Source organism: Enhydra lutris, unplaced genomic scaffold (assembly GCF_002288905.1).
Source record: "Enhydra lutris kenyoni isolate GAN:26980312 unplaced genomic scaffold, ASM228890v2 scaffoldscaffold68, whole genome shotgun sequence".
Classification (NCBI taxonomy): domain Eukaryota; kingdom Metazoa; phylum Chordata; class Mammalia; order Carnivora; family Mustelidae; genus Enhydra; species Enhydra lutris.
In genome coordinates this window covers 7,811,710-7,822,237 of record NW_019154152.1, presented here as the reverse complement: position 1 = coordinate 7,822,237, position 10,528 = coordinate 7,811,710, and the positions used below count along the sequence as shown (strand labels likewise).

General features: G+C 46.2%; 1 protein-coding gene across 1 annotated transcript; it reads right to left on the bottom strand.

Moving 5' to 3' along the window:
* Positions 1 to 207: 207 nt before the first annotated feature.
* Positions 208 to 3,390, bottom strand: LOC111159466 (caveolae associated protein 3). Its single transcript, XM_022521973.1, has 2 exons — positions 1,358 to 3,390; positions 208 to 816 (listed from the first exon to the last, which is right to left on the bottom strand). The coding sequence occupies exons 1-2, from the start codon at positions 1,739 to 1,741 to the stop codon at positions 415 to 417; spliced, it is 786 nt and encodes a 261-aa protein (XP_022377681.1). The 5' UTR covers positions 1,742 to 3,390; the 3' UTR covers positions 208 to 414.
* Positions 3,391 to 10,528: the final 7,138 nt, after the last annotated feature.

Below are 10,528 nucleotides of genomic sequence, written 5' to 3'. Positions count from 1 at the left end.
GCTGCTTCTCCCTGAGTAAAGTGCTCTACAAGCAGGTGGCCAACAGGGTATTTCTGTGTGCCACTCGCCAGAGCCCAAGATTCATTGGGAACCTAAGAAACGACTCAGTGATCTTTCTGAAATTGAAGCCACATTCCAGGTTCTAACAAATGTCTTAGGCCTTGCAGGCTTTTCCTCCCACCCCTTCACATGGAGTCCGGATTAGGTGACGTTACTTTTATTGACAGTGAGGGCAAGCAGGTTAGAGTGGCTGCTCCTCTCTCAGAGGACACAGTCTAGCCTGAAGGAACTGGGAGAGGCAAGTCAGAGCGGGCTGTGGATGCAGGATTCACTCCTTATTTGGGCGTGAAGGCTGCATTCTGAAAGGGAGATTTATTTTGGGACTGGGCATAGGCACCGGAGAGGCACCGGCCATTAGGCTGCGCTCTCTATTTGAAGCACTGCGGCTTCCGCTGCCCCAGGTCTCCCGGGATCTTCCTCGGTGTCCTGTGGAGGTTCTGACTCCAGCTTAGGCTCCAGCGCGGGCCGGGCGTCCGGCTGGCCATCAGCGCTCCGGCCAGGCCCAAGGCGAGGTGGCTTGACCGGCGTGGGCGTTGGTGCTGCAGGGCCTTTCCGGCCGGACAGGGCTCTTCGCAGGCTCTGTACCTTCTGCAACCCGGTGCGCCGCAGCCGCCGGGCCCTGGACTCCACGGGCTCCTCGTCCGAGCTCTCCTCAACTTCACCCTCGGGCTGCTCTGGGCCGGGCTCGGACTGGTCGGCTGGGCCTAAGGGCTCTGGCGCCTTCTGGAAGGCGCTGGCTGGGATTTCGGCCTCCTCCTGCATATGATGAACACAGCTCTGACACGGGTAGTCCCCTACCCCGCGCAACGGCATAAGTCTCACTCCGTAATTACACCGGGGAACCCGCCCCACCCCTAGCCTCCGCAGCCCGAGTGGCAAAGCAAAGGGAGGCGTGGAAAAGTAGGGGGCAGCAGGGAGAGGGAGGAAGAGCTACTGGGCGAACTACTAAAGTTTGGAAAGTACGTGGGACCTGCTTAGACAGGATGGTGGTAGCAGGGGCAAGAATCGGAGACAGAGAACTGTCGAACTGTCGCGGGACGCACTTCCGCCACCGTTCGGGGATGGGCTGGGACTTGGAGCAAATTCGGTGGACGTGGCCTGAGCCCGAGCTGGGCGAACTCTGGTTGGCCAGGCTGGGTTCAGGGGATGGGGCAGCGTAGTGGGAAGTGGGTGCGGCTCTAGAAGTCCGCTCCGCCGGGTGGGGTGAGGAATGCGGGTGTGGTAGCCAGGCGGGGGACGGGAGGGGAGGAGGCCCCAGATGGTGGTCGGGAGGCGGGGGACGCCTAAGGTCACTGACCTTGAAGAGCAGGACGTGGAGCTTCCCGCGCGCCACCAGCAGCCCGTGGTTGGCCTCCAGCCGCTGCACCTGGGCCGCGCGGCGCACCGCGCGCTCCTGCGCGGCATCCGCGTGCGAGCCCACGCGCTCCGCCTTGGCCAGCAGCTGCGCCAGTGTGTTGCTCGTGGTGTCGTGGCTGCGGCTCAGCGCGCCCAGGCCGCTCTGGATGCGGCGCACAGAGCCCGCTAGGCCGCCCTGCCTCCGAGCCAGGCCCCCCTGCCGTTCCCGCAGCGCCTCCAGCATGGTGGCCAGCTTCTCCAGCAGCGTGACCACCGTCACGGCGTGCACCGGGCCCCCCGCCGTTGCTGCGGACACAGGCCCCGGCTCCAGCGCGCTCTCCCCCATGATCCCCGACCGTCCTGCCTGCTCTCCCTTTGGCCGCGGGCTGCACTCTGGGCTGGGGCCTCCTTTCCCCGGCTCCTCCCCAGCTCCAGCCGTGACTCAGGCAGGCGGAGCGGGCCCTCCCGGGAGGCGGGAAGGGGAGCGAGGGGCGGGATGGCGGCGGCGGGGTCCTTCGGAAGCGCTCCCCCTTCTGCTGTTCCGCCCCGGGGGCCTTTGCAGGGAAGCTGGTCGGCCTCGTATCCGACCCCCCTTCCCCAAACTCTCCCTGTAAGTTTGAATTCCCCTCCTTCGCCACAGTTCTCTGGTGTGCCTCTTTCTGGAATGTACTCCCACCACCGCAGAGGGTGAGCCATGGAAAATTCTGTTGTGCACATCGAGTGGGTAGAGAAACTATGTAAGCGTGGCACAAGGATAACCTGAGGGGCTTCCACAGCCACGGCCTTCGGCCTCCCACGTCCCTGAAGACTGTATTCGTGCCCCCGGGGCTGGGCGCGGTAGGCAGGGAGGCTGTGGGATGCTACACATACAGACTCAGGACTGTTTAAGGTGTTGGCCTCGCTTCCTGACCACACAGGCTGCTCCGAGCGCACCGGCAGGCGGGGCATCCTCTGGTATTTTCCAAATAGTCATCGCCAGGGTTTAGCCACAGGCCTCCTTTACTGCCTTTCTAGTTCTTACTGTTGGGTAGCTTTGCCATGTTTTCTTTCTTCTAGTTGTCATACCTCCCTTTCTTTGTGCTTCAGTGGTAAAGCCCCAGCCACACCTAGCTCTTACACCCTAAGCCTGGAGGGCAGGCAAGACACCTTTTCCTTTGAACCCTTAAAAGGGTTATTGTAGGTGCTGGTATGTCTTTGTTTCCTTGCAGGTTGATTGTGGCTCCAGCCTGGGGTTTGTTTGTTTGTTTGTTTTTTAATTTGCTCTAGAAATAGCTGAGAATATCTGCAACGGGTGAAGAAAATTTAAAACTGCTGCTGTAGAGAGAGAGAGTCTGTCCTTTGAAGGTCCAGTTACGGTGGCTCATGAATTTGTAATGGCATCAGCTTGGAAAATCCCCTCTCCTGTCTTTAGCAAAATGCGGTAAACTGACTGTAGGCTCAGGAGTCCAAGCTATCCATTGATCCTGACCCCTCTCCTCACCCAATCTGTGAGGGCCACTTGATAACTGTGGAAGAAACCATAACTATCACTGGGCATAGTTAATGCAAGGGACCTGCAGTCTGACACAAAAGTACCCCAGAGGATGGCAGCTCTTGCCAGATTTCTGGGGATGCTAAGTTGATGACTGACTTCTACAAATAGGAGGTTATGGAGCCTGAGCCCTGTGTTTAACACCGAGGAAAGACTCCCTTGGGAGCCTGCTGGGAATCACTGTCTCTATCACTGGACCTTCCATCTGCTCAGACAGACCCATCAGGATGTACCAGATAAAATGCTTTCAAACCAGGGGCATAGAAAACCCAGTTTAGTTCTTAGAAACAAGAAACCCAATTTGCACCTACTTGGAAAAGCCCATTGTAGAGTGATGATTAAATGTAGGTCAGTCACAGCTTCAAATCTAGTTCTTTACCATTCTCTCAACTGTGCAGCTTCATTTCAGGAGTCAGCTTTATTCCCAAACTAGGCATAAGGTGGCTACAGCAGTTTCAGGTCATATATCAGTACACAAGGTCAGGAGAAAAGAAGGGTCCATCTTAAAATTTAGGACACCTAGGGCACCTGGGTGGCTCAGTGGGTTAAGCCTCTGCCTTCAGCTCAGGTTGTAGTCTCAGGGTCCTGGGGTAGAGCCCCTCTCTCTCTGCCTGCCTCTCTGCCTACTTGTGATATATATATCTCTCTCTGTGTATCAAATAAATAAAATCTTTAAAAAAAAAAATAAAATTTAGGACATCTATTTCCCAGAAGCCTCCCAGAATCCACTTGCCTTCTACTGGGTTACATGGCCATTCCAGAACCAAATTATATGGCTAGGAAAGTACCCTGCATTGGTAAGCTTTAGCCTGGGTTCCTTCACCCAGCGGTAACAAAAGAGCTGAAAATTACATTTTAACAAATTAGGCCTACTTCTTGCCCTTCCCTAGAAACATGGATGGTATAGGAGGAAAAGTGGCTATCTCAGCACTGCTAGGATTAGTCAATTAAAATTATCTTCTAGAGGAAGGCTGTGATAGAATCATCAGCCTCGAGGAGTAATGCTAAGGGAGTCCAGTGCATTTAGAAGCAAGACTACATGGGTAGGTATTTTTCAAAGACCTGCTAAATCCCTCTCTGGATATGTAGAGCAAGGAGGAGCTTAAAACTTAGCAATAAAGCTACTGATGATTCTATGGGTCTCTCTAAAACCTTAGGTATAAAAGTCATAGGAACGGACTGATGTGGGAAAAATGAAGCCCTTAAGGTGGATAAAAATAACTTGGGGCAACCCAGAAGAATGCTCTGAGTTAACAAAGCCCAGACTGATAGAAATTATGGTCGTGTAACCTTGATCATGGAGTATACAAGAAGAAACCATATTGCAGTTTCCAATTAGGATAAGGAAAAAAGAAAACAAGGATGCAGAATGAAACCCTCTAAGGCAGTGTAACCTGATCTTAAGATTTCTCGGGTGTGGCTGCAACTACTCCCTCAAACTCCTTGGTGTGGGCTTGAAAAGTGGAAACCCACTGGAGTAGGTTTTTCATGTCTCCTGAAAAAGGTATGTTCAAGTCCTAACTTTTTTTTTTTTAATTTTTTTTTTTAATTTAAGTTTTATTTTTTTAAAACATATAATATCTTTTTATCCCCAGGGGTACAGGTCTGTGAATCGCCAGGTTTACACACTTCACAGCACTCACCATAGCACATACCCTCCCCAATGTCCATAATCCCACCCCCCCAACCCCCTCCCCCCATTAACCCTCAGTTTGTTTTGTGAGATTAAGAGTCACTTATGGTTTGTCTCCCTCCCAATCCCATCTTGTTTCATTTATTCTTCTCCTACACCCTTAACCCCCCATGTTGCATCTCCTCTCCCTCATATCAGGGAGATCATATGATAGTTGTCTTTCTCCGATTGACTTATTTCGCTAAGCATGATACCCTCTAGTTCCATCCACGTCGTCGCAAATGGCAAGATTTCATTTCTTTTGATGGCTGCATAGTATTCCATTGTGTATATATACCACATCTTCTTTATCCATTCGTCTGTTGATGGACATCTAGGTTCTTTCCATAGTTTGGCTATTGTAGACATTGCTGCTAAAACATTCGGGTGCATGTGCCCCTTCGGATGACTACGTTTGTATCTTTAGGGTAAATACCCAGCAGTGCAATTGCTGGGTCATAGGGTAGTTCTATTTTCAACTTTTTGAGGAACCTCCATGCTGTTTTCCAGAGTGGTTGCACCAGCTTGCATTCCCACCAACAGTGTAGGAGGGTTCCCCTTTCTCCGCATCCTCGCCAGCATCTGTCATTTCCTGACTTGTTAATTTTAGCCATTCTGACTGGTGTGAGGTGGTATCTCATTGTGGTTTTGATTTGTATTTCCCTGATGCCGAGTGATATGGAGCACTTTTTCATGTGTCTGTTGGCCATCTGGATGTCTTCTTTGCAGAAATGTCTGTTCATGTCTTCTGCCCATTTCTTGATTGGATTATTTGTTCTTTGGGTGTTGAGTTTGCTAAGTTCTTTATAGATTTTGGACACTAGCCCTTTATCCGATATGTCATTTGCAAATATCTTCTCCCATTCTGTCAGTTGTCTTTTGGTTTTGTTAACTGTTTCCTTTGCTGTGCAAAAGCTTTTGATCTTGATAAAATCCCAATAGTTCATTTTTGCCCTTGCTTCCCTTGCCTTTGGCGATGTTCCTAGGAAGATGTTGCTGCGGCTGAGGTCGAAGAGGTTGCTGCCTGTGTTCTCCTCAAGGATTTTGATGGATTCCTTTCTCACATTGAGATCCTTCATCCATTTTGAGTCTATTTTCGTGTGTGGTGTAAGGAAATGATCCAATTTCATTTTTCTGCATGTGGCTGTCCAATTTTCCCAACACCATTTGTTGAAGAGGCTGTCTTTTTTCCATTGGATATTCTTTCCTGCTTTGTCGAAGATTAGTTGACCATAGAGTTGAGGGTCTATTTCTGGGCTCTCTATTCTGTTCCATTGATCTATGTGTCTGTTTTTGTGCCAGTACCATGCTGTCTTGATGATGACAGCTTTGTAATAGAGCTTGAAGTCTGGAATTGTGATGCCACCAACTTTGGCTTTCTTTTTCAATATGGCTTTGGCTATTCGAGGTCTTTTCTGGTTCCATATAAATTTTAGGATTATTTGTTCCATTTCTTTGAAAAAAATGGATGGTACTTTGATAGGAATTGCATTAAATGTGTAGATTGCTTTAGGTAGCATAGACATTTTCACAATATTTATTCTTCCAATCCAGGAGCATGGAACATTTTTCCATTTCTTTGTGTCTTCCTCAATTTCTTTCATGAGTACTTTATAGTTTTCTGTGTATAGATTCTTAGTCTCTTTGGTTAGATTTATTCCTAGGTATCTTATAGTTTTGGGTGCAATTGTAAATGGGATGGACTCCTTAATTTCTCTTTCTTCTGTCTTGTTGTTGGTGTAGAGAAATGCAACTGATTTCTGGGCATTGATTTTATATCCTGACACTTTACTGAATTCCTGTACAAGTTCTAGCAGTTTTGGAGTGGAGTCTTTTGGGTTTTCCACATATAGTATCATATCATCTGCGAAGAGTGATAGTTTGACTTCTTCTTTGCCGATTTGGATGCCTTTAATTTCCTTTTGTTGTCTGATTGCTGAAGCTAGGACTTCTAGTACTATGTTGAATGGCAGTGGTGATAACGGACATCCCTGCCGTGTTCCCGACCTTAGCGGAAAAGCTTTCAGTTTTTCTCCATTGAGAATGATATTTGCGGTGGGTTTTTCATAGATGGCTTTGATAATATTGAGGTATGTGCCCTCTATCCCTACACTTTGAAGAGTTTTGATCAGGAAGGGATGCTGTACTTTGTCAAATGCTTTTTCAGCATCTATGGAGAGTATCATATGGTTCTTGTTCTTTCTTTTATTAATGTGTTGTATCACATTGATTGATTTGCGGATGTTGAACCAACCTTGCAGCCCTGGAATAAATCCCACTTGGTCGTGGTGAATAATCCTTTTAATGTACTGTTGAATCCTATTGGCTAGTATTTTGGCGAGAATTTTTGCATCTGTGTTCATCAAGGATATTGGTCTGTAGTTCTCTTTTTTGATGGGATCCTTGTCTGGTTTGGGGATCAAGGTGATGCTGGCCTCATAAAATGAGTTTGGAAGTTTTCCTTCCATTTCTATTTTTTTGGAACAGTTTCAGGAGAATAGGAATTAGTTCTTCTTTAAATGTTTGGTAGAATTCCCCCGGGAAGCCGTCTGGCCCTGGGCTTTTGTTTGTTTGGAGATTTTTGATGACTGTTTCAATCTCCTTACTGGTTATGGGTCTGTTCAGGCTTTCTATTTCTTCCTGGTTCAGTTGTGGTAGTTTATATGTCTCTAGGAATGCATCCATTTCTTCCAGATTGTCAAATTTGTTGGCGTAGAGTTGCTCATAGTATGTTCTTATAATTGTCTGTATTTCTTTGGTGTTCGTTGTGATCTCTCCTCTTTCATTCATGATTTTATTTATTTGGGTCCTTTCTCTTTTCTTTTTGATAAGTCTGCCCAGGGGTTTATCGATCTTATTAATTCTTTCAAAGAACCAGCTCCTAGTTTCATTGATTTGTTCTATTGTTTTTTTGGTTTCTATTTCATTGATTTCTGCTCTGATCTTTATGATTTCTCTTCTCCTGCTGGGTTTAGGGTTTCTTTCTTGTTCTTTCTCCAGCTCCTTTAGGTGTAGGGTTAGGTTGTGTACCTGAGACCTTTCTTGTTTCTTGAGAAAGGCTTGTACCGCTATATATTTTCCTCTCAGGACTGCCTTTGTCGTGTCCCACAGATTTTGAACCGTTGTGTTTTCATTATCATTTGTTTCCATGAATTTTTTCAACTCTTCTTTAATTTCCTGGTTGACCCATTCATTCTTTAGAAGGATGCTGTTTAGTCTCCATGTATTTGGGTTCTTTCCAAATTTCCTCTTGTGATTGAGTTCTAGCTTCAGAGCATTGTGGTCTGAAAATATGCAGGGAATGATTCCAATCTTTTGATAACAGTTGAGACCTGATTTAGGACCGAGAATATGATCTATTCTGGAGAATGTTCCATGTGCACTAGAGAAGAATGTGTATTCTGTTGCTTTGGGATGAAATGTTCTGAATATATCTGTGATGTCCATCTGGTCCAGTGTGTCATTTAAGGCCTTGATTTCCTTGTTGATCTTTTGCTTGGATGATCTGTCCATTTCAGTGAGGGGAGTGTTAAAGTCCCCTACGATTATTGTATTATTATCGATGTGTTTCTTTGATTTTGTTATTAATTGGTTTATATAGTTGGCTGCTCCCACGTTAGGGGCATAGATATTTAAAATTGTTAGATCTTCTTGTTGGACAGATCCTTTGAGTATGATATAGTGTCCTTCCTCATCTCTTATTATAGTCTTTGGCTTAAAATCTAATTGATCTGATATAAGGATTGCCACTCCTGCTTTCTTCTGATGTCCATTAACATGGTAAATTCTTTTCCACCCCCTCACTTTAAATCTGGAGGTGTCTTCGGGTTTAAGATGAGTTTCTTGTAGGCAACATATAGATGGGTTTTGTTTTTTTATCCATTCTGATACCCTGTGTCTTTTGATTGGGGCATTTAGCCCATTCACATTCAGGGTAAGTATTGAGAGATATGAATTTAGTGCCATTGTATTGCCTGTAAGGTGACTGTTATTGCATATTGTCTCTGTTCCTTTCTGATCTACTACTTTCAGGGTCTCTCTTTGCTTAGAGGACCCCTTTCAATATTTCCTGTAGAGCTGGTTTGGTATTTGCAAATTCTTTCAGTTTTTGTTTGTCCTGGAAGCTTTTAATCTCTCCTTCTATTTTCAATGATAGCCTAGCTGGATATAGTATTCTTGGCTGCATGTTTTTCTCGTTTAGTACTCTGAATATATCATGCCAGCTCTTTCTGGCCTGCCAGGTCTCTGTGGATAAGTCTGCTGCCAATCTAATATTTTTACCATTGTATGTTACAGACTTCTTTTCCCGGGCTGCTTTCAGGATCTTCTCTTTGTCACTAAGACTTGTAAATTTTACTATTAGGTGACGGGGTGTGGACCTATTCTTATTGATTTTGAGGGGGGTTCTCTGAATCTCCTGGATTTTGATGCTTGTTCCCTTTGCCATATTGGGGAAATTCTCTCCAATAATTCTCTCCAATATACCTTCTGCTCCCCTCTCTGTTTCCTCTTCTTCTGGAATCCCAATTATTCTAATGTTGTTTCGTCTTATGGTGTCACTTATCTCTCGAATTCTCCCCTCATGGTCCAGTAGCTGTTTGTCCCTCTTTTGCTCAGCTTCTTTATTCTCTGTCATTTGGTCTTCTATATCGCTAATTCTTTCTTCTGCCTCATTTATCCTAGCAGTGAGAGCCTCCATTTTTGATTGCACCTCATTAATAGCTTTTTTGAGTTCAACTTGGTTAGATTTTAGTTCTTTTATTTCTCCAGAAAGGGCTTTTATCTCTCCGGAGAGGGTTTCTCTAATATCTTCCATGCCTTTTTCAAGCCCGGCTAGAACCTTGAGAATCGTCATTCTGAACTCTAGATCTGACATATTACCAACGTCTGTATTGATTAGGTCCCTAGCCTTTGGTACTGCCTCTTGTTCTTTTTTTTGTGGTGAATTTTTCCGCCTTGTCATTTTGTCCAGATAAGAGTAGATGAAGGAGCAAGTAAAATACTAAAAGGGTGGCAACAACCCCAGGAAAATATGCTTTAGCCAAATCAGAAGAGATCCCAAATCATGAGGGGGAGAAAGGGGATAAAAAGAGGTTCAGAAAGAAGAAAAAGAAAAAAAAAAAAAGAAGGGAAAAAAAAGGAAGAAACAATTAAAAAAAGAAAACCAATAAAGAAAAATATATAAAAAGGAAAAAAATATATATATATTAGATAAACTAGTTAAAAAACGTTTAAAAAGAAAAGGGTAAAAGTTAAAAAAAATTTAGCAGAAGAAGAAAAATAAATTGAAAAAGAAAAAAAATTAAATTAACTGCAAGGCTAAAGAATCATGGGGAGAAAGCCATGAGTTCCGTCCTTTGCTTTCTCCTCCTTTGGAATTCCGCTGCTCTCCTTGGTATTGAAACTGTCCTCCTTGGTAGGTGAACTTGATCCTGGCTGGGCTTCTTGTTGATCTTCTCGGGGAGGGGCCTTTTGTAGTGATTCTCAAGTGTCTTTGCCCCGGGCAGAGTTGCACCGCCCTTACCAGGGGCTGGTCTGAGTAATCCGCTCGGGTTTGCTTTCGGGAGCTTTTGTTCCCTGAGCGCTTTCCGTAGAGTTCCGGAGGGCGGGAATGAAGATGGCGGCCTCCTAGTCTCCGGCCCGGAGGAGCCGAGAGCCCGGGGCCCCACTCCTCAGTGCGCCCTCGGAGAACAGCGCCGATTTACTCCCGTCACCCTGCCTTCGGCTCTGTCTCTGTAGCCGGCTTCCCTGTTCTAATACTTGTAAGCTCTGTGACACTCAGACACCCCCGATCCTTCTGTGACCCTGCGGGACCTGAGGCCACGCTGACCCTGCGTGGGCTTCACCCCGGTTAAGCCTCTGGAGCGATGTCCCTCAGCGGAACAGACTTTTAAAAGTCCCGATTTTGTGCTCCGTTGCTCCGCCGCTTG